Source organism: Osmia lignaria, chromosome 9, assembly GCF_051020975.1.
Source record: "Osmia lignaria lignaria isolate PbOS001 chromosome 9, iyOsmLign1, whole genome shotgun sequence".
NCBI lineage: Eukaryota > Metazoa > Arthropoda > Insecta > Hymenoptera > Megachilidae > Osmia > Osmia lignaria.
The window spans coordinates 416,510-441,347 of NC_135040.1; the positions used below are offsets into that span (position 1 = coordinate 416,510).

Sequence of the window (24,838 nt, forward strand, 5' to 3'; positions counted from 1 at the left end):
GGTTTTTAATATTTTTAACTATCGCGCATCTGACTAAAAATTCTCAAAAAAATAGAGAATAATAGTATCAGTAATATACAGTGATAAAAAAAATGTGAATCCAGATCCGCGACTACTTCCATACAAAATCCCCATTTTTCGAAATTTTTGGGGATTTTTAATTTTTTACAGCTCGTGTTTTCAATCTAAAAATCTGCAAAACTACTATAATATGTATCTCATGAGTGAAAATATCTTTGATTTTTTTCAGAATTTTTCATGCACAAATATAGGAGAAATTGACCAAAACGTGTATTTTACATTTTTGCCCATTACTACCCCCCCCCCCCCCCCCCCCCCGGATGAGATACAGAGCTGAAACTTTGCACATATTGTTTTTTCTTAATAAGCTATCGAATGAGCCATTGCAAGTCGAATTTGGTTTAGGGGAACTTTTGATCATCTTATCCGGCTATACCCTTTTTCCGCGTAAACGTTTATCCGCAAGTGGTGGGAGATCACGGACCAATACATACATGTATGTACATATGCACGAGTCCCTTTCCTGTATCGTCATTTTTCCGGGAATACCTATGGAGAGTGACGGGAGTCCGGAGAAAGACGGAACCCCGAGACATCACTATTTTTCCTCGGAAAGCCTGAATTAATCACGAGTGTATGTACACCTTAACGAATAATAAAGCACTTTTCAATACTTTATCAAAATCTAAATAAATCTAAATGTTAGTCGCATGAAGCTGTTTAACATCAGTCAAAAGAGAATTTCACTAAAGCATTCACAAAGCGTTCAATAAAATTTAGAATATTTGTGAACAACACTATTTGAAGAAACAGAAAAAGTCAAGCATGATATGTATTACGTTAAGAAAAAAAGAAACAAATATACAAACATTTTATTACGCAAACAGATAAGAGAACTAAATATTTAAATTCTAGGAATATATTGATAAATACAGAAGGGAAATGATATTTAATTGGTAAAATAAATTAAAATAGAAATAAGAAAGTATATAATAAACTTAGAAAAAAAAAGAATCATATTATTTATTTTAATTCGAAAGATAAAGCTTATATATTTTTACAGCACATATTTCTCAACTAACAAAATTTAACAAATTTTTTCAGTCAACACTTAACATTTACAATTAAAAATCAATAAATATATACAAGTTTTTAAATAATTTACAATAAACTACGACAGAGAAACACAGATATGTCTATTAATTGACTTTTACCTTGTTTACTACAAATTTAACGAAATATATAAATATTAACGGAATAGAATACATATATACAACCTCAAATGTATCATTATTAACACATGCGATTGCTCGATAAAAAAAGATTTACTTATAAAAATTGAATATAATATCTACTTGATAAAATATTAGGAAATACAATGTTCCCATTCATTTAAATCTTCAAAACATCAAACCTACTAAATATCGGTGATTAAGAGTCGTTTGGGTTGAATAACTTCAACTGATATAATATTTGTTTTTTGCTTGTCAGACAACCAATACGTTTCCATATTGCCTTTTCCCTGTACAGAACGAGTAGGAAATTATAAAACAAATAAATATAGATCTCTGAATTACTGTAGGGACCCATTGAATTATGAACAATTGCTCATATCTAGTTATTTTTGATTTAAATTTTTGTCACGTAACTTACAGTAGACTCTCCTTATATTGCTGCGGATACAGCTGTAAAAGTGGACCATTTCTCAAGCATCCAAGCGCTCATTTGAAGCGGAGAGGGGAGATAGAAATGTATCATCTTCGTAGGTTATAGGGGTGTAAGAGCGGCACTGGTATTCTTAAAAATCCATGTGAAAGTCAAGTCATTTACTTGACAATATAACAAGAGTTGTACATGGGTAGTATTGAAAAAATAGTGTTTATTGCCTCATAATATACTCGTTAAGTAATGAAATGCAACGTAATGTAGCTTAAAATTACTTCAAACCTCGTCGAATTTCAACATTTTTTAATCACTTCCTTTATTATATGTATATTTCATGGTTTGCATACAGCTCTGAATACAGCCTTTGATTTTAGGATCATTATTAAGGATTTATTTAGTAGGATTTTCTCTTTGATATACTTGTGATTGTAGGAGGGGCTAGATATTCTGGATAAAATTCAAAGTATGATAAAAATAAAAAAGATTCTTGTAGAAGTATAAAAGGAATGTTAAAGAAAATATTCCACTCGTACTATACTACATTTTTCTCTTAAATAGACCAGTTAGTAATTTGTAATAAAGAAGTGGAAATATGATTTGTTAAAGATTTGCAAGTGTTCATAATTCAATGGCACCGTAGGATCTAGAAAGATCCGTTACTATACAAACCTTGACCCAAACTAATCCACGAGATTCAACGTGATAACGGTCTTGGGGTAACAGTGTTTTAGTATCGGCTGAAATGTGTATCCTCCCTGGCTGCATCAAGAAAAGAATAAAAAAACATTTTACACAATATAAATCGATGATTTATGAATGTAGTGAAAAATAAAATAGTAGGTACTACATATATCTTAGAATTAGTCAAATCATTTAATGAAAATATTACGGAAATTTCAGTATTATTTAAAAATTTAATACTAAAAGTGAAAATGCAATTTTTAGTATAATTATGGAAAAATGTTCAATAAGCCGCAGAGGTATTCACCCACCCTTTAAAACAGAATAAGTGCGTTTTTTAACATAACAGTTAAAAAACTGAAGATCGTTTTCTATGGTTTTTATCTGATTTCGAAAAGGAGGAGGATACTCAATTCGATGAGTATGTATTTTTTTTTTTCTTTTCTATGTATGTTCACCGATTGCACCGAGACGTATGGACCAATCGGAACGAAACTTTTTGCATCTGGTAGAGTATATCTCCCGATTGGAGCCGCAAAAAAATTTTTGTATTTTTTCATTCCTAACGACTTTTATCGCAAAAAATGTAGCAGGTTAATTTAAGAATGAATGCGAAAGTTTCATTTAAATTGTTTTCAAATTTTTCATCATTAACGTAGCCTCCAATTCAAACGTTTATTAATTATACCACTTCAAACATTTTTATTTGTTGTTTAGAATCCTTAGAATTTCCTTTTTTACATTATGACAGGCAATAAGAGATTAGGTTCCGTATTCGTTCTAAACAGCGAATAAAAATGTTCTACCAGTTCAGTTTTTCTATTGTGCTATGCCAACGGGGTGCCGAGCTGTTCGTTCGCGACCTACGTCAGGCCCGGGTTTCGTAGCCGACATTGCATCCCCTGAGTCCGCGCACTGTACGCGCTCGGATTGGTCGGTGTTTTTTGTTGTTAACTCGAAAACGAACCAACATTTTGGCAAAGGAAAAAGTTGTTCAGAATCACCTTAGCAATCATCCCTCTTCGGCTGTCGAGGTAGCCGCGTGACACCCCGTATATCAGCGATGATCCCACTCGCAAAAATTTATGAAACTTGTTGTTTATTAACCATTTAAATTCGGTCAATTTTTTTTCGGTTTATGGTCATTACCTAAGCGACAGAAACCCAAAATCACCTTACTATCCTACAAATACTACTGGTTCCACTAAAAAGTGTGAAATAAAATAATTTTTAACAAAAAACAAATCCGACTTTGAAATGCACTAAAAAGTGTAAAATAATTTCTATTTCATTTATACCAATATTCCATAGCTATTAACAATATCTACTTAATCGTTAAATAGGATACCAAATACATTTCAAAGTTTTCGGAGGCGGCGCAAAATTAAAAATACCCGAACAAAAGATGCTGCCAATAACGATTTGATTGCGGTATGGCGATCTTGGTAATTAATAAGTCGTAAGAGAAAAAGCGGAACGTTATAGGTCCTGCTGAAAACATTTGTAATTTTAACAATTGTATCAGAAATTGGCAGCACTCCTGATGTACATGCACTATACTGCAGTTCACGAGAGACCATACTTAACTCGCGCAGCTCATTAGGTCTAGAGAGATTTTTAATAACGTGTGTTATTCCCCTCTATAGCTTGCTTCTTATTATACTTTGCGATCATATAAATGGTGGGCAGAACTATATGACATACGATAACTGATAACCGGTGATGATATTGTGAAGTTTCACGATACAATGAAATTCCTATTATTTTCGAAAAAAAAATGATGTAAACGCAAAGTAAGAAGCAAGCTGTAAAGGGGAATCACACACGCTATTAAAAATCTCCCTAGACCTAGTGAGCTGTGCGAGTTAAGTGCGGTCACCCGTGAACTGCAGTATAGTTAATTCGCAATGGGTATGTTGATTCCTGTTGAATATTGTTTACTTGAAATTATAAAATGGGTCATTTATTATAGGTTGCCGACGCCCGAGTTAGAATCTTCCTAGTAGAGGAAAAGTGTTACGCGGCACAGTATATCGCTCGCGGATCTACAATAGCAGTTTTCTACTTTCAATAATCTTACGGTTTTAACCATCAAGAGCAATAAACTCACCGTAAGACAACGTCCATTTTGCCTCCTATGTACCTTATACAGATGGTAACAACGATAAATTCATGAACTGATGAATTTATCGCACCAATTTAGAAGCACGGTCGGTCATGCTCAATCACTTAGTTCTTGATTATTAGAAAAGGTCTTAAGCTGGTCGGAGTGGAGTTTGTCATGTATCGAAGCAATTATTGTGTCAAATGTAAAGATCCAACATTGAACAGATCCTCTACAGGACAAGGCCCATAAATTCAGAACACTCAGTTCGGACATTCGTTTTGTCCACGAGCTCGCGACAAGCGATTTACAATCTTTTACGGGCTCTTCCTACGTTTTTTGTGCATGAGTCGTAGCCAGTCCAAACAAAGACCCAAACCTTTCTGTTGGCTCGGCTTAGCTTTCTCTCATGCCTTCGCCTCCGTGTTCCAAACAGCCCCTTCTGCTGTGCACGTGTCACTGCGAGTCATACTGACCCAACAACGGTCATGAACCGTCACTGCGCTCTGCTCCAAGGCACCACCGGTCACCAAGCCCATATATCAAACCCACACAGAGGTTTCTGGGCCCACAGTCGCCCTTGCCTTGGAGTTACCGCCGGTTCTGTGCAAACACGCACCTTAAGACTCCCACGTGCATCGCAGCTGTTGGGCGTTTTGTCGGGCTTATATGGGACTTGTCCAGCGAGCTGATTTGCTGAACACTTCGACCTATCGCCATTAATTAAACCCCAAACGTTTACTAATTGGTCACTTTTGGTAAACGCCTCTCTCGCTGGGCTCTCTCTGCGGCTTCTAGAAAAGCGTCTTGGAACTTGGAGGGGACTGAATTCGGCAGTCTTTTACAGAACTTGAACAAGCACAGTCTTAGACAGCTCACCTGAGCAATTGGTCAGCTTTCGTTAACTTAATAGTTACACTCCGACCTAGCTACATAAGCTCTGTTTAAACCACATTCAAACATTCACACATCTGAACAATTGTACAATACACAACGAAGTAAACGCATTAACAGTAAAATATCTTGAAGTTAATATCCTTATCATTGTAAGAGATAATAAGGAAGTGCGACACGTCGTGGTGTAGTAACTCGCGTCACACCAAACGGTTCGGTAATTACATCGCGGATTCGCGCTGAAACAGAAAGGTTTTTAATTTTGCGCCGCCTCCGAAAACTTTGAAATGTATTTGGTATCCTATTTAACGATTAAGTAGATATTATTAATAGCTATGGAATATTGGTATAAATGAAATAGAAATTATTTTACTTTTTAGTGCATTTCGAAGTCGGATTTGTTTTTTGTTAAAAATTATTTTATTTTCTCTGACAATGAGTTATAACCGTACATTTGTACAGTTACATAGTATAGTACAAATATAAATGTTTCGAAAGAGCATGGGAACTATAGCGATGGTAAGTACTATCCCCTCTTTTCTATCTTGCTGGAGCGCGTGCGCGAGTCCCCTCTTTTGAACACCGGATCGAAGGAGCTCATTGTCAGTGTCGATTAGGGACGTTCGATTCACCGGAAAGAACTGATTCTCGAATCCAGAAAATCGAAACCAAAGAATCGGTTTGAAAAAAATTGCCCTTTTTTGTTTCCTTTTTTATTTTCATTTTTGTAAACAAACTATCCCATACGATTCGTTTGTGCGGCATCGATTATTGTAAAGAATCGATTTTTTATATTTCGTGCTCTTACACCAAAAGCAGGCGCTCCTCATTGTTTATATTTTAATCACTCTTCTTATACTTTTTTTGGGAGTAAATGTGTTTTTATGGATTAGAAAAATCGATCCTTCTAAAAATTCGGAACCGGAAAGTCGATATAAAAAGTGGGAAATTAATTTCCTAGAAGGCAAAAAATCGATTCTGAGAAAAATCGAATACCAAAAAATCGATTCGAAAGATCGATTTTTTTAACGAAAGAATCGATTTTCTAAAGAATCGCATCGGCATCGAACATCCCTAGTGTCGATCCAGCGATCGATACTCTGGTCTCTGTGGAACGGATGCCTTTACACACGGCCCTCCTCCTGGAGAATACCGTCTTTAGATTGCGACCCAGCAAGTTATGACTGGGGTCGAGTTCGAGCACTTCCCTTTCATCTTGTAGTTGCCGTCTGCCTTAGGACTCAGCACCCTCGACGGATAGCTCTATACAAACACATCCAAAACATAGTTGATTCCTGGGTAAAACACCCGGTCGAGTCAACGTAATTTTACTTGTGTTCTGGCAATTTTTGGATTGCAGTTTGGAGGGCTGTGATCACGCTCTTGGTTGGCATTAATTCTTCCTTTAGTGCGCATCGCACGACAGGAAGAACGTTGACGGATTCCGGCTAATGCATAGGTAAATCGGTTACTTTCAAATTCACGTATCTCAATCTGCAAAGGAGTCGAGGGTCGGGACTTAGTGCACGACTTTCTCATCCTTTGATTGTGGTTAAGATCGTGGAGCCAGTGCCCCCGTCGATCTGAAGTTCGCAGGTGGAAACACTTCGCAGAACCGGAAGTATTCTCGGATTCCGCTAGCTTGCAATTCTGCGATTTGAGAGGCGCTATAAGAAAATAGCTCGCGAAACGGTTAGTCAAATCAAACGTCGTTGACACCGTTGGTGTCCTTTAGCCAACGCGCTCCACAAAAACGCGACTCTCTCTCGTGTCTGTGTATGCCTAATAAGCGAACTGAGCGTAGAAAAACTCGTCCTTGGCGATAGACGTTTGAACTGTACACGACCAACGGAATTCTGTATCCGTCGCGTGTCTACCTCTTTTTGCATTCCGATCTGCATCGCGACATTCCATTTGGTTATGCAGGAGGGGTATGGTAAAATAAACACACACCGTAATCTGTCTAGAAATACTGTGCTATATTATATTTTGACGTCTGTCGTCTAAGGCGTCTTAGTTCGAACTGCTTCAAACTGTTTCGAACGAGTCCGCCGTCGAAGAAAACCCTGGGCCCACTTAAGGGTACGTGACCGGGTCGGGGTGGGCCGAATCGGAGCCCCTTGACCCGTCCTGTCTCTACAAGGGTCTGGACTGTCTCTAAGCCCGATGGGGTGTCGTAAATCTAATGGGTAAACCTAACAGTCTATAGTTATATTATATTTTCTTATACAGGGAGATTCTCTCGGCGCGCAACACAATAGCCGTGCCGCACAATGGAACCCCTGCTGTTCCGTTTCTTGTCTTCGTCTCAGCCATAAACACACACAGAGCAGTCTTGGGTCCGGCGATATGGCCCCTGGGTCTCTTTACCCGCAACAACCGCAGGGTTCCATTGTGCGGGGCGGCTATTGTGTTGCGCGCCGAGAGAATCTCCCTGTATTATATTATATTATATTATATTATAATTCCCGGTTCATAAAGTGCGTTTATTCAACCAATCATTTTACCGTTAATTTATAAGAAGAGTGAGTTTTTTTGGTCGCATTATAGTCGCTCGACTGGTTGAACTATATTTCCGTTTCTATTTTCTTCTCCTTTTTCTGTCTCCCGTTTGTATTCGATCTGTGTGCCTTGTATGAAGGTGTTTGGCAAACCATCTAGTCAATTTCACCGTGTATTACATTTACTAATAAGAGCGTCTACATAACATCTAGTCGAAGTCAACTTGTGTTCCACTGATTGTTAAACGCGTCAATTGCGAGAATATCAGCGGTGTTTCTACCACTCTGTGATGGGCTACTCAGCCCATATTATTCACTGCTTATTTCTGAATAAAGCGATATTTTATTACACCGCACAAACGTCTCATTGCTGTTACAACCATTCCTTCTGCCTTCGCGAACGCGAACTCTACCTTGAGATAGTCGGGGAAATCCTACGCTCGTTCCACTCGCGTATTCCCCTTACGAAAAATATAAATGTTACAGAGTGTGTAATGAAAATTTTTAAAATACCTTTTGTAAATTTGAGTAACTTTGTGTAGATGCTGAAAAATGTGTAGCGTATAGCTGTGACTTTTATATAATACGTGTTTTTGCGGTATAGACTTTAATGGAAGTAACATGAGTGCTGTAGGTTTGGTAGGGTTGGAACACTATCTGCTTTCCCACTTGGATGCATTCTCCCATAATAAGTGTTGTAACGAGCGTTTCTAGGTGTCGCGCCCGTCCCTTGAGTGGGGGGCCTTGCGAAGGCTCTCGCGTGATGAGCGAAATAAAGAGAACTGCCTGAGCCGCGAACGTACGCACATCGACGACGAAAAGACAACCAGTAATATTATTATAAGAAGATTTGGACGAAACCACTAGAAAGTGGCTGAGCTGCCCCGACGTCGTATTTGTCACTCAAGAATCAAGGAGACGATCTGCGTACGATCCGAAGACATCATCCTTCGACGCATCCAGAAAATTGTAAGGGTTATCCGCCGTCTATTACAAATGTATAACACAAATGAGCCATAATTATAAAGTATCGTTCAACACGTCAGTGCATTATCTTTTAAATTGTTACAGTGTATAATGGAATTTTATAGTGCGACTTTTCAATTTGATGCGTCTCAGATAATAATATTACGTCTATGTTATTACAGGAGATGAATTCTTTCATTTCTAACAACTGATGCTGTAAACCATTACAATTCCACTGCACTATGAACATCATTGGGAATTCTTCTTTTGTAGCGTGATAAATTCTATTAGAAGTTGCAGTATTATTAATATTTGTTATCACTGTTGCTTAATTAAATATTACCCTTCGATTTTCGTTTTTTAATTACTTTATATAATTTTGGCAAATGGAATTATCGCGGAAACATGTCCTACGAGATGTGAATGGTTTCGTCACGATCGGTACATTCCTTGCAGAGTAAACGCCGAACATACATGAAACAGTACGGTTTTTGCAACAAAAATCGTTAGCAATGAAAAAATACAAAATGTTTTTTTAACGGGACCAATCCGGAGATATATCCTACAAGATGCAACAAGTTTCGTTCCGACTGGTCCATCCGTCTCGGAGTACTAGGGTAACATACATAAAAAAAATAAATAAATAAATATACTGATCGAATTGAGTAACCGCCTCCTTTTTCGAAGTCGGTTAAAAAATGATTCGTATTGTATTATACATATACATACATGGGTAAAACATACCTAACTAAATTATACTAATTTATTTTTTTTAAGGTGCAGTCCATTTAAAAAAAATAACCCGTGAAATCTCGGACGGTATGACTTTGAAATGACCTTCACCTCCATAGCCAATTTAACTTCTGACAGTATTTATTTGTATCTTTGCAAATAAACAAATAACTGCGGTTGGTTGAATTTGATAAGACATTCTATAGATCTATGTGTAAAGTCGGTACTAAAACTTAAAAGTTTTGCAAGTTCAACTTACCTATTTATAAACTTACTTTGTATAAACTTATATAAACTATAGTTAGCCAATTCTGAAACTGAGTTTGTAACTTACTGAAAATACGCATTTCCACGTTCAGTCTGTCTTTATCGATAAAAATTATTTTTATAAAACAGATACTTCAAAATCACTGATCAATTATAGTTGAAAGAAAAAAATAGAAAGAAGAAAGCAGGAAACTGCAATTTTCAAATACCTTCTCAAAATCAACATTTTCTAATAAAAACTTCTTTTTTAATATAATAATGAAGTTCACTGTACTAAATTTTTATTTTACTTCATTGTTGCTATATTATTACTAACTTTCATGGTAAAATTAATAAATGTAAGCAAACTTACTTCACTAGTTGTCTGCATTCTAGAGGCAGTATTCACTGTATCACCAAAAAAGCAGTATCTAGGTACTTTGATGCCAACAACACCTGCTACAGCTGGTCCAGAATGAATTCCTAAGAAAGGGAAAACAAATTCATATACATTTATACTTATTCTTGCTCAATCTTTGGGCATATTTAAGAGAAAAGTATTTTTCACAACCTCTTGTAAGTCTTTTCGACAAAAAAGTTCATTCTTCAATTTCGATTTCAACAATACGACCGTTATTCGAGCCGACTCTTAAAAATTTTAACTAACAACGGGTAGGCTACATGATCATGGATTTTGACGAGCTTTTACATAGTCAATCTATAGGGTGTCCCAGAAAGAGTGTTAGTATTTTAAGGGGATGGCAGATGGGGTGATTCTGAACAACATTTTCCGGCTTATCTCAGGAATAGTACCACACTCCGATTGTGTTCAAACTTCATACATTTATATGTTAGGTTAGTGGTAACGTAAATATAAAGTATCAACGTGCGGAAACTTTAACGTGCCGAGATATAGAAAATCGCGAAAACCGATCTTTTTCACCTTTTCTGGGCATTCTCTTAAAAAAATAAAGAAACTAGTTTAACCAAACCCAACTAATAAAAGAACAGTAAGGTTAGGTTTAGGTTAGGTCGGGTGGCCGGGGCTGGGTCCCCGGTCGCCATTGCACGCGGCTCGAGGTGTTGCCGCCGTCGGACGTGTCCTAGGACGTCGGCGGAGTTGGCACAAAGGGGGAGGGTCAAAGGTTAGACCCTCCCCCGTGATATGGCGTGTAAGCGCCATGGGTGGGAGGGTCCCTATAGCCCCAGTGTAGGTCACCGTGGAGGTTTTAATGGGTAGAAATACCACACTACCTCTAGCACCTTTCAAGGGGGGCTGGAGGCGTCTTTTCGAAGATTCTCACGTGAAAAAAAAGGATTGGGTTAGGTTTTCTTTTGCAATTTACACCATAAATTCGCTTAAGGAAGCGAGAAAACTCGATATACCACAACTTTCGCCCATTGGCATTTTCGCACGCTGAGACTTCATATTTTAGTTAGTTATACCCTAAACACTCCCTACCTACAGTTTGAACAAAATCTAAGTGTGGTACTATTCCGAAGTCTTACCCATTTTCCTTTGCAAAAATATTGTTTGAAGCTTCGTTTTTGAATTATTAAAGAAAAACACAGGCCAATCAGAACGCGCATACCGCGCGGGCTCAGGGACGGCAGGGATGGAAGTTGCCGTCCCTGAGCCCGCGCTCTATGCGCGCTCCGATTGGCCAGTAGTTTTCCTTAATAATTCAAAAACGAAGCTTCAAACAACATTTTTGCAAAGGAAAATGTTGTTCAGAATCACCCCAGCTATCACCCCCTTAAAGGACTAACACTTTTTCTGGGACACCCTGTATATTGAAAATAAGCGGGCAGGTGTCCGAACGTTTTTTCGAATAATTCTTAACCGTTTGAGAGCCAAGCGATGCAATCGCTTATTCCATGTCAAAAAATGCCACGGAATCGGCTTAGTGGACCGAACTATTGGTACGTTTAACGCTACTGGCAATACACTGTTAATGTTACATGATTGAATACCAGTATTTTTGCAAGCTGACTATTTTAGAATGCAAATAATTGGTTAATTAAAAAAACTAAAATTAAATGACAGAATTACCGCGCTGCATAACACATTGTGACATAAGACAGAAGAAACGCGATCGCATCGTATGGCATTTCTCGACCTAATTTTTGCATAAAGCCGTGGCACTCAAATGGTTAATGACAGAGATGTTAGCGTTTAAAGTTTATAACATTTCATTACACGAGATATTTGTCCTAACTAAACCCTTTCCTACAATAGCACGCTGTAGTTTAATATGTTATTCTTTGCCTTGTAATCCAGAGGTCCCGGGATCGACCATCCCTCTAATGACAACAAAACTTTTTTGGGCCTGCCATAGATTTCAGTTATTCTTGCGGACGTTATAATACATAAGTAGTAATAAGAACTTCGTCTCGTCGTGCGTTCGTGACTTCTACTTTCGAGAACCCTGAAACCGTGCCCTGGTAACTATAATCCATTTATACAGGGTGTTCGACAACAGGTGGGCAAAATTTTAAGCGGTGATTCTAGGGGTCAAAATAAGACAAACATCAAAAATAACGAAATAGCGTTTGCGGCTTTGTTTTCCAGTAATTAACGTTTCAAAATTCGAGTAAAAAGCGCCTGAAACCTGCAAACCGCCCAGCACCGACGACTGAACGTCAGATCAGCAGGGGAAGGTACAGTCATAACTAAGAATCGTTGAATAGTAAAAACTTACCTCATGCTATTCTGTTTCTCGGTACTGCAGCATTCGGCTTCGATTCTTGGTTATGACTGTACCGACCCCTGCTGCCCTGACGTTCAGTCGTGGATGCTGGGAGGATTGCAGGTTTCAGGCGCTTTTTACTCGAATTTTTAAACCTTAATTACTGGAAGACAAAGCTGCAAACGCTATTTCGTTGTTCTTGATTTTCGTCTTATTTTAATGTCTAGAATCACCCCTTAAAATTTTGCCTACCTGTTGTCGAACACCCTGTATAACTGCCGTATGGAAAAATATGTACGTATATCCAATACTATGCATTTAATTTGCGACATTTCTCGTTTCCTACCCACATTCTTTAAATGAAACATATGCATTTACCTACAGAAAAACTAATTATACCGGATTATAACTCTCACGAGACCGTTCACTTCTGATCCAAATCATTTCGTATATAACCAGTATTTTATCGGTAATTTGCATTTATTGTTTAAAGCCGGACACCCTTTCATATATCTGTGAAATTAAAGCCAAGCGGTACTTATACATACATACAGGAAAAAATGTACGTAACAACTGTATGTAAACAATATGTACAACTCATCGATATCGCGTCAAGTATACAGGTATTCCGTAACTATTAATGATACAAAAAATTGTTGATATGGAAATTGCATGGCAAAAAGGGACCTATGTTTTGGCCGAAGTGAAAAATCTTTTGCATTATCAGTTTAAGAGATATGATGGTCAAGTATATATTTTTTTTCAGATCATGTAAGCGGCCCTATTGTTGCAGTAAGTGCCACAGCGGGGGTCTACGCTAGGAACGGTAGACCTAAAGAATAACCGCTGTGGCACTTACCGTAACAATAGAGCTGTTTTTACGATTTGCCACTCAAACCGAGACGTATCAACTGGAAATCGGGAAATTTGTAAACGTTATATCTTGAAAACTAATTAAAATCGAGTGTATATGTTACCGCTAAAGTGCGAAAGCCGTTACTGTGCACATTACCTAGTTAATTTGCAGATTAACTGATTTGCTCCGTTAATGTGTGGAATCAAGAGTTTTCCGCACTGTACCTAGGTAATATGCACATTAACGGCTTCTGTATTGTTAAAGTGCGAAAGTTTGTTTCTCTCATTTCCTTCCCTCACTTCTTCTCCTCTATCCCGCCACTTTTAGTTTGGTTTCGTTAATGTTTTGTCGTCGCCTCCTGTTTTTATTTCTCATAATTTGCGTTGGCTGCTAGTGCGTAGCAAAAAAGTTATTAACATTTAAAGTATTCAATTTGTCCTGCAACTAATGCCGATGCCCATTTTTGATATAATTTAATTTAATATAATCGTTTTATTTAAATAGATATGTTACTTTGTAAATTGTGTTTATTATTTCCTTATATTAAAAATGGGTATCAGTATTAGTTAGTGTAGCATATAAAAGGGGTCTGGGGGGCGCAGTCCCCCGGGCAGCAAAACGAATTTAATATATTGTTCAACTCGTGGGGGATGTTTTCACAGAAGCCGTAATTCTGTAGACTTACCATTGATTCTATCAACTAATTTGTTGATTGTTTGATTGTATTAACTGGATTCTTTAGATATCGAAAAATAAGTAATTAACATTATATTAATTTAAGCGTATAGAAACATTGTTGCTGTTCCAACAAAAATCTTATTTTCACTTTAACAAGTGCCTAGTAGGTAATGTGAGAAATGAAATAATTTTCCGCACATCAACGGATCACTCTAGTTAATCTACACATTACCTAGGTAATCTGTGGAATAACTGATTCCCGCACTTTAACGGTAATATATACATTAAAGCTTAATGAATTCGCCTTGAGAAGCACTATTACATGCTCTGAAAAAAATATATGGTTCCATTTAAAAAACAAAACTTGACCATCATATCTCTTAAACTAATAATATAAAAGATTTTTCACTTGACGAAAACATAGGCCCCCTTTTTCCATGCAAATTCCATATCAACAATTTTTTGTATCATTAATAGTTACGAAATGAGAGCTCTGTAACAATTTAGATGAGACACCCTGTATGTACATACACTCGCAATCAAATCAGCATTTCCCAGGAAAAATCCCCCCTCGGACTTTCCGATCTCCCCCTTTCTCCCGGATTTCGGAGTTCCGACCCCTCGCCGCAAGCCAACAATTCCCCGAATTCTCCGCCAATTTGCCGCAGGACTCCAATTCCTTTTTTCTGTAGGGGAGAGGGCCTATACATATGTGTAGCCAACGCTCCCGCGATTCAGCCCACGCTCTATGCGCGCTCTAATTGGACAGTGTTTTTTGTTAATAATTCAAAAACGAAGCTTCAGCCAACATTTTGGTACAGGAATAAGTTATTCAGAGTTATCCTTGCAACACCCATTTCCGAGAGTATTGAGATTTACAGGACACGCTGTATGGGAAATTAGAATTGATATTTATTTAGTATTCATGTTTCTCAGTTATATGCTAAATTATATAATTTTGTTTCTAAATCGATTTAGTTTTGATATCATCAAAACTGAGATTTTGAGAATTCCTGCTTCCCCTATATCGCCATTTCCCCTAGAGAAGCCTGATTTGATCGCAAGTGTAATTTATTCTACACAACGTACGGCAGAATAACATATCAAGCGGATGGAAACTGATTTATAGTGAAAAAAAAAGAATAAAAAGTAGACATAGAATAAAATTTGTTCGCCTGAGGCCTAATTTTTAGAATAGCCAAGTTTGAATATTCACTACATACGCACGCAATTACGACTAATCGTAAGATGCAACTTTCCGCGTGAATGTGTGAAATATGAATATTCCAAGCAGTGCTGAATTAATCAATAAGCAAAATAAGCAAATACTTACGGGATTAGGAAAAGGAAGAGGGCACAGCAGAAATTTGTTGTATTTTAAAACCTTTTACATAGCAATAATATAACTAATAATAAATGAATTTGTCTTAACTTTTGAAAAAAACCTTGCTGGTAATGGCGGACACATGCAATAAGGATGTGAAGTCTATCTCACGCCCTTTTTGGATACGTACATGAATTCGTTAAAAAAGTATATGTACTCCCTTCAAATTCAATCCAGTATCTTTAATCTTTTACATCTTAGATTTAATTAAATTTTTAAATCTTTTAAGTATTTGCGGCCTTTAAAGGTCGACCTATTAAGACGGCACTGACTCCAGGTATCATCGATTTAATTGAGTATCCACGAACCAGGAATATGTATTACGTAAGTATAGTTTACAAGTGAAATCATTATTGTATATACTTTAAACGGAAAGTCGTATCTTAGCCGCAATTGCATGCATGCTTAGTGAATATTCAAACTCAATTATCTTAAAAATAAAGCTTTGGACAAAAAAACTGTGTTCGATATTTTCCACCAGATTAATATGTTATACGGCCGTACTCTACATAACAGCTCAGAGTTTTCATATCAGTCTTACCTATACGAATTTGTATGTCAAGACCAGACGGTAATTTGAGAGATCGAACGTGTTTTAATAACTGCAGAGAAAAATCTGCTATGTTTTGAGCGTGATGTTCAGTTCTATCAGGTGCTCCACTAGCTGCCATATAAACTCGGCCAACTGTTTCCACCTGTTGAAGATAATAAGAATGTTTTTAATGTTTTTGTTTGTTGATGAAAGTATTACAGAATTACATTTTCAAGCTGCTGTATAAACTTACCTTATAGACATTAAATTCGTCCATTAATGAATCAAAACAGGAGAAAACAGCGTTCATTGATGAAACAATATCCATAGCACCTTCAATTGTGGAATAATCAAAATCGCACAGTTCACAAAACAGAACGGTTATAGACTCAAATGACTGTAAAAAAGAATAGATATTAATATATTTGTGTTTGTTAATAATAACGATGTTGACCAACATCGATTTCACATTTTGTTTGAACTTAATGATTTATGTATCATAGATATGTAAATCTCTATTTTACTCATTTGATTATTTGGTCAAACTTTGATACCAACGACGTAAAATTATTGCACTCTTTTTTTGCTCTTTAATAGTTTTTGACACGTAGAATCCAAAAATGTAGGTCGTAATTTTAGGAAATTAGCGGTTCAAAAGTTATGAGTATGTAAAGTTTCGCGTTTTTAGGGTATTTTACACGCTACTTTGACACCATATTGCTTCCATCTATTATTTGATTGGCCCGCATAGATGAGCATTCAGAGTTCCTACGTATCATACTACAAACCTAAAAATTTTAAAGATGGCCCTTTGAAAGAAATTATTACATTTCAACAGTATTAATATTTCACGAAAGCGTTGCCGACCGCCTAACGGCGGTCGGATTTAAATGTATAGCCTAACCTAATCTAATACTTCCGCTTACTTTATTTAAAAATATATTGTTTCCTAATTGCCTCCATTAATGAATCCATCATATCGACTTTATTTTTGCGGCAAAATCGACGCCATAGATACTCGCACAGGCGGTCGGCGAAATCATTATCGTGGAAACGTGCTCTACCTCGCATCCAATCTTTCGCTGGCCGCCAGTGGGCTTCTATCTTTTGCGTATGTGTGCCATCGTTTGCTTTAATTGAAATATTTAAATGTAATGTAAATTAATTTTGTCGAAAATTTCAATCTAAACCAATTTGAAAGTTATTCACCTACGAATTCCATGCTATGATTGACTGTCTTATGTATATATCCCGCTGCAGCAAGTCCTGCGTAACTTTTGAAACAATCGGTATGTATCTCGCTGCCGGGAATTACATGTTCTTTAATAATTGGGATTAAAGTTACCGCTTCTCTATTTTCTATCACTACCATCCGGCAGTCATCGGTTTTGGTATCGACTATACCTAATACCCAATGACCTTCAACCCTTCTCCCACGATTATATTTTCTTTTACCGAATTTACCTTCGTCAATCTTGAACAATATAAAAATAACAACATTTAAATGACAAATTAAAATTTAGGAACATCAAAGTATTAAAGATAAGAGTTACTTGAACAATAATTGGGGATCCGGATTCCGAAACTCCTCCTAATTTGGGTTTTCCTGCCTGAATACATGAGAAACTATCGACTATCATTTCCCTACAATAATGGAACCACGTTGCAATTGTGTCAGTTGACACAACTTCGCCTCTTATTATAGAGTCGTACAACTCCTGTGCGGTAGATTCATATGACATGTCTTTCGTAAAACAATACAATAATCTAAAAATATTAAACAATTTGTTGAATTGTTGAAATTACAAAAATTAGTTTAAAACTGACTTGATTGCTTTATGCAAAGGTAATTGAACATTTTCAAAAAAGGAATCAATCGTGGCCGCAAATTGTTTACATTTACTCTTGCCGATGGGACAGCGATATCGACTAAGTCCACATTCGGACACCGTGTATAATTTCATCGGTCTACGATGAACCGGGCAATGTTTGTACGTACGTAAAAGGCTATTTTCACACGCCCAACTAATAGCAGCTTCTCTTGAAGCTGGTAAAGTTGAAAAATTCCACTTTATATGGTCCATATTAATTTAAAATGAACCGAAAAATAGAACACAAAAAACACAAAACTAAACGAAGGAAGTAGATAAAACGAAAAAAAATGTTTGAAAATGAGCACAGTGAAATAATTGTTGTTTGTTAAAACAAGATTCGTGCGAAACAAATTGAAATGAAACATTTGATTTATACCGCCAAAATGACCGCAGAATGCTCATCTATGCGGGCCAATCAAATAATAGATGGAAGCAACATGACGTCAAAGTAGCGTGTAAAATACCCTAAAAACGCGAAACATTACATACTCATAACTTTTGAACCGTTAATTTCCTAAAATTACGACCTACATTTTTGGATTCTACGTGTCAAAAACTATTAAAGAGCAAAAAAAAGGGCAATAATTTTACGTCCTTGGAATCAAAGTTCAGCCGATTATTTCAAATAAAAAGGAAATATCAACTCCTTCTTGACTGGTAGTGACATTATTTTACTATTTGTAGTTATAAAAGGATTATATAAACTTTACATGTATCTTTCTTTTAAGTATAGATTTATATACTCAATGTAAATATTTTATAGTATCATAAAATATTGAAAGGAATTTAAACAAATTTAGTGTACCATGTCATACAAAATTATTTTTTTAAATAAGGTCAACTATTTTTCTTTATTTAAATAATTTGACTTAACTATTTGCTTTTGTTATGCAATTTAAACTTATAATTCTGATTTAAACTTGAGTAAATTACTAGTTCGTAAGAAAAAAATATATTCTTTTATTTTTCCCATGTATGTAAATTCACACAAAAAGATCTTTATAATTACTTTTTGAATTAACTGATTATTTTTCATCTTAAAAGGTTATCGAAAATCATTCAAATGTATTTACATTTTCTTATATCGTTTCATTGGGTATGTATCATCGTATAATTTTTAAAATGATAGATACTTCAAAGCTGCTCATAACACCAGGCAGACGAGATACTTGGCCCGGGTTTCTCGCTAAGATACTTGCATTTTCTAACAAGCTTATAACCCTCGGACAGCGAATCATGGACAGAACCACAATTTGAATTTAATTTTATATTTCACATTATTTTTATCTTTTAAATTTTACGCTGTTTCTCTAAAAATTATTCTCCCTATATATGAAATTCTTTCATTTAAAAATGATACATTTAACTTTAGGGTAGTATCTTTGTATATATTTTATAACTCCGCTGTTCAAGTATCAAGATATTTGCTAGGTACTTATATACATAACAAATGTTATTTTTGTTTGTTTACAGTTCTACCAGAATAGATTTTAAGACTGTTTCCAATTAGATATTTTCAATAATCGACTTTTGCTCTAGGGCCTACTCCAGGGCCGGCGCGAGGCAGGTTCAACGCGTTTGCCGGAACCTGGCCCCGCGTTTTGAAAGGCCCCGCGGTCTACGAAAACTCATCAGACATTTTGCAGGAGCCCCTGTACAGTAGATTGAATATTCGGGTGTGAGTGGTAAATGCAATCGCATAATCCACTAATCGATGACAACTTCCTGCACACTGACATGAATCTTGAATCGCGTTTCATACGTTTTAAACAAAGACGCATCAGACTGTCCCATTGTTACCGTCTTCGACGTTGGGCATTACTCAATCTCTCGACGCGTGGCGAGGATTCTGATTGTTACGTCCCGGTGAATTTAAGACGACGAATATTTTTGAAAGTAATATTGTGGTATAAACCGTGTCATATACATTTTGATCTCTCACCTGCTGTTATACATTTTGAAAACGTTTGATTTCTGGTGAGTATTTGTTTTCAATTATTTTCCCTCTTTTAACTTAAAATCAACCCTAACTGAAATTGCATCGCAGAAAAAACGTATGGCGCTGATACAAATGAAATCCAATACATATAACTAGTTGAGAATTTGAATTCGTTATTATTAAATTAATTTCGCCCCAAATGTTAAAATTTCGATAAAGTAAGCAATAACAGAAATGGGTAATTATTTAGATTACGGACGGCACCTCTGATTTCGATGATTTTTAAATATGTTGTAGAAATCAATATTTTGAACAACTTTTTCCTATACATATAACCGCCGCCCGGCCTTAGTTTTCGAGATATTTTCGAAAAACTGTCGAAACTAACATTGTATTCTGGCCCCGCAAAAGGTCATGTCGGCCCTGCCCTACACATTCTATTGACGACTCTGATGTAATTAATTCATTACTTTATTTTGGATGAAATTCCGAATACGACCGGTCGCCGATCAAGATGAAATTTTAAGGGGGAGGGGGGAGGTGGGAAGGGACCGTAAATATAAAGTAGTATCTTCGGCTTCCTATTAGTTTCCGAGATATTAATTAAAAACTTTCATACAATACATAGAATTTTTCCTATACAGACGTAACTAACACAACCGTCTTCGCTGAAGTAAGCTGACATCGTCAAGTGCCGAACAGCCGTTGACACAGCGGGGGTTCCAACCTGACTATCTATAGGGTGTCCTATTCAAAACTTTAGAGATACAACGACTGTTGTAGCGTTGCCGGCCGCCTCCCGGCGGCCGGAAATTTATCTAGGCTAACCTAACCTACGTATAAATCAAATGTGTTTAATTCCATGAGAATTAGTAATACAATATAAAACATAACGTAATGTAACTAAAAAAATGGATTTTACATGGTACACCCTATAGAAATGGAAGACCCTTCACGATGACGGTTGCTACAGCGAAGACGGTAGTGTTAGTTACGTCTGTATAGGAAAAATTCTATGTATTGTATGAAAGTTTTTAATTAATATCTCGGAAACTAATAGGAAGCCGAAGATACCACTTTATATTTGGGGTCGTCTACCTGCTCCCAACCAACCCTCCAAATTTCATCTTGATCGGCGACCGGTCGTATTCGGAACTACAGCCTTTATTTTGACTAATTTTCTATAATATAATATAATTAACTCTTGTTAAAATATATGTAAATACATGTTTATAAAGGTATATTAACAAGATATTTTAAAATATGATAGATGAAATAAGAAAATAAGAGAAAAATGTATGAAATTCTATTATAAACAATGTACTTAAAAAATAATAATATTAAATATTTGTTAAAGCGGATACACTATATAGATAATGATTCAATAACTTTTGTTTCAGTGTCTGTAAGTGAATATGCAATACAGTATACATATAATCCTTTTACTAGAATTTCAGCAAATATTTTACAATGAAAATTTTAACAACGCTTTAAAGGATTATTAAATACCTCACATGTACTCAAAGGGCTTACACCAGCACGTAGTCTGTCAGCCACTGTTTGAGGAATCATAGAATATAAAAGCTCGTCGCTTTTGTTCTTCCAACGATCCAGAAGTGCATAGCTGTTTTCTAGTTCGGTTGATCTCTGCTCTGCCCTTTCGAACATCATTTCCAATCTGATGCGAAAGTTCCAATAAAAATATTCACATTGATAACGAAACTTTAAGTAAAATTGGGTGAAATAACAGTATATTTTATCTTACCCGAGATTAAAAAATAATATTGTACCTTCCACAATGTTGCCATCCTGCAAGAACTAACTCTCGACTCAAGCCATGAGGATTCAGGTCATTCAGATAGAGGCCCATATTAAGCAATTCGTCTAAACTGTTAATTCTGATAAAAACAGTTTCTATTATTTTTCCAATTTGTTAATGTTTAATATTTATACAGTGCGTTCGGCTATTGATGGGCATTCCTTCGGGGGGTGATAGCCGGGGTGATTCTAAACAACTTTTTATCCGACTTCGAAACGGAGGAGGATACTCAATTCGATGTGTATATTTTTTTTTTTTTTTCATATATGTTCACCGATTACGCCGAGACGAATTGACCAATCGAAACGAAGCTTTTTGCGTCTTGTAGAGTATAACTCCTCATTGGTCCCATAAAAAAAATATTTTGCGTTTTTTCATTCCTAACGACTTTTTTTTCTAAATGTATGTTCGCCAATTACTCCGTGACGGATGGACCAATCGGAACGAAACCTTTTGCATCTTGTAGAGTATTTCTCCCACTTTGTCCTGTCCAAAAAGACATTTTGCATTGTTTCATTGCTAACGATTTTTTTGCAATGAACGTAATGCTTGATTTACATTTTTCACCGATTACCGGGAGACGGATGGACCAATCGGATCGAAAATTTTGTATCTTGTGGAGTATATCTCCCGATTGGTCCAGCAAAACAATTTTCATATATTTTCATTCCTAACGACTTTTATCGCAAAAAACGTAATACTATATTTATATCTTCCGGCGCTTATGCTGCAGGGAATGTACCGATTGCGATGAAACCTTTCACATTTAGTAGGAGGTATATCCGCGATGATATCACTTGCAAAAATTTATTGGATTTGTTAACAAGTACTGTTATAGCAAAAGATCTACGCCTTCATGTTATTCTGCAAGGAATGTATCCTTCGCGATGAAACCTTTCATATTTGGTAGGAAATACAGGGTGTCAGGCGACTACCTCGACAGCCGTAGAGGGATGATTGCTAAGGGGATTCTAAACAACTTTTTCCTTTGCCAAATTGTTGGTTAAGGCTTGGTTTTCGAGTTAATAACAAAACCACCGACCAATACGAACGCGTATAGAGCGCAGTCCCAGGGACTACAGTGTCGGGTGCGAAAACCGGACCTGACGTAGGTCGCGAACGATCGGCTTGGCACCCCGTTGGCATAGCACAATAAAAAAACTGAACTGGTAGAACATTTTTATTCGCTGTTTAGAACGAATACGGAACCTAATCTCTTATTGCCTGTCATAATGTAAAAAAGGAAATTCTAAGGATTCTAAACAACAAATAAAAATGTTTGAAGTGGTATAATTAATAAACGTTTGAATTGGAGGCTACGCCAATGATGCAAAATTTGAAAACAACTTAAATGAAACTTACACATTCGTTTCTAAATTAACTTGCTACGCTGAAAGCAAATAATTCCCACTAGGTCACTGTGTCGATTCTGGACATTCGACGAGGAAACACCTCGCCTATTATTCATACCTAAGTGCAATAAATGAGGGGAGTTCACTGGCCCGATCATGAAAACTGCTGTTCTACCGAACGTGTTTCCTCGTTTCCCAGTGACAATTATCTGCTTTCAGCGTAGTAGGTTTCATTTAAATTGTTTTCAAATTTTTCATCATTAACGTGGCTTCCAATTCAAACGTTTATTAATTATTCCATTTCAATCATTTTCATTTGTTGTTTAGAATGCTTAGAATTTCATTTTTTACATTATGATAGGCGATAAGAGATTAGGTTCCGCATTCATTTTAAACAACGACTACAAATGTTCTACCAGTTCAATTTTTTTATTGTGCTATGCCAACGGGGTGCCGAGCCGTTCGTTCGCGACCTACGTCAAGCCCCGCTTTCGTCACCGACGCTGCCGTCCCTGAGCCCGCGCGCTGTACGCGCTCGGATTGGTCGGTGTTTTTTGTTAATAACTAGAAAAACAAGCCTTTTTTCCAACATTTTGGAAAAGGAAATAGTTGTTTAGAATCACCTTAGCAATCATCCCTCTTCGGCTGTAAAGGTAGTCGCGTGACACTCTGTATATCCGCGATGATCCCACTTGCAAAAATTTATGAAATTTGTTGTTTATTAACCATTTAAATTTGGTCAATATTTTTTCGGTTTATGGTTATTAGCTAAGCAACAGAAACCCAAAATCACCTTACACTATTCTACAAATACTACAGGTTCCACTAAAAAGTGTGAAATAAAATAATTTTTAACAAAAAACAAATCCGACTTCGAAATGCACTAAAAAGTGTCAAATAATTTCTATTTCATTTATACCAATATTCCAGAGCTATTAATAATATCTACTTAATCGTTAAATAGGATACCAAATACATTTCAAAGTTTTCGGAGGCGGCGCAAAATTAAAAACTTTTCTTCTACTAGGAAGATCCTAGTTCAGGGGTCGGCAACATATGACAAATGACCCATTTGATAATTTCAAGTAAACAACATTCAACGGGAATCAACATACCCATTGCGGATTAACTATACTGCAGTTTACGAGAGACCATACTTAACTCGCGCAGCTCAGTAGGTTTGGGGACATTTTTAATAACGTATGTGATATAATTTTTTCTTTGAAAAATAATAGAAATTTCATTGTATCGTGTATCTTTACCATATCGTCATCGTGTATCAGTTATCGTACGTCATATATTTCTGTCCACCATTTAAATGATCGCAAAGTAAAAAAGCAAGCTGAAGAGAGGAATGACACACGTTATTAAAAATGTCCCTAGACCTAGTGAGCTGCGCGAGTTGTGTGGTCTCTCGAGAATTGCAGTATACATACATATACATCAGAAGTGCTACCAACTTCTGATACAATCGTTACAAATACAAATGTTTTCTGCCGTATCTATAACGTTCCGCTTTTTCTCTTACGACTTATTAATTACCAAGATCGCCATACCGCAATCAAATCGTTATTGGCAGCATCGTTTGTTCGGGTATTTTTAATTTTGCGCCGCCTCCGAAAACTTTGAAATGTATTTGGTATCCTATTTAACGATTAAGTAGATATTATTAATAGCTATGGAATATTAATATAAATGAAATAGAAATTATTTGACACTTTTTAGTGCATTTCGAAGTCGGATTTGTTTTTGGTTAAAAATTATATTATTCATTTATCAGAATGCTTGTTAAGACTTAATTTTTGAATTATTAAAGAAAAATACCGACTAACAAAACCGCGCATAGTGCCCAGACTTAGCCGCAGAAGTGTTGGCTAGGACTAGGAGAATCTTTGGCTGCCGTC

At 36.4% G+C, this 24,838-nt stretch overlaps 1 protein-coding gene across 8 annotated transcripts in view; it reads right to left on the reverse strand.

The window, feature by feature from the left end:
- Positions 1-1,175: 1,175 nt before the first annotated feature.
- Positions 1,176-24,838, reverse strand: part of LOC117611006 (soluble guanylate cyclase 89Da) — a 137,373-nt gene continuing 113,710 nt past the window's right edge. For 4 of the 8 annotated variants that reach the window (XM_076689905.1, XM_076689904.1, XM_034338894.2 and 1 more), the window contains 7 exons: positions 21,554-21,661; positions 21,273-21,441; positions 16,204-16,347; positions 15,960-16,113; positions 10,184-10,293; positions 2,356-2,445; positions 1,177-1,543 (listed from right to left, as the gene is read on the reverse strand). In XM_076689905.1, the coding sequence (XP_076546020.1) occupies positions 1,439-1,543; positions 2,356-2,445; positions 10,184-10,293; positions 15,960-16,113; positions 16,204-16,347; positions 21,273-21,441; positions 21,554-21,661 (880 nt within the window). In that variant the 3' untranslated portion in view covers positions 1,177-1,438. Of the gene's footprint in view, positions 1,544-2,355; positions 2,446-10,183; positions 10,294-15,959; positions 16,114-16,203; positions 16,348-21,272; positions 21,442-21,553; positions 21,662-24,838 lie in introns of all 8 variants that reach the window. The other 4 variants (XM_076689903.1, XM_034338889.2, XM_034338891.2 and 1 more) reach the window with 2 other exon arrangements.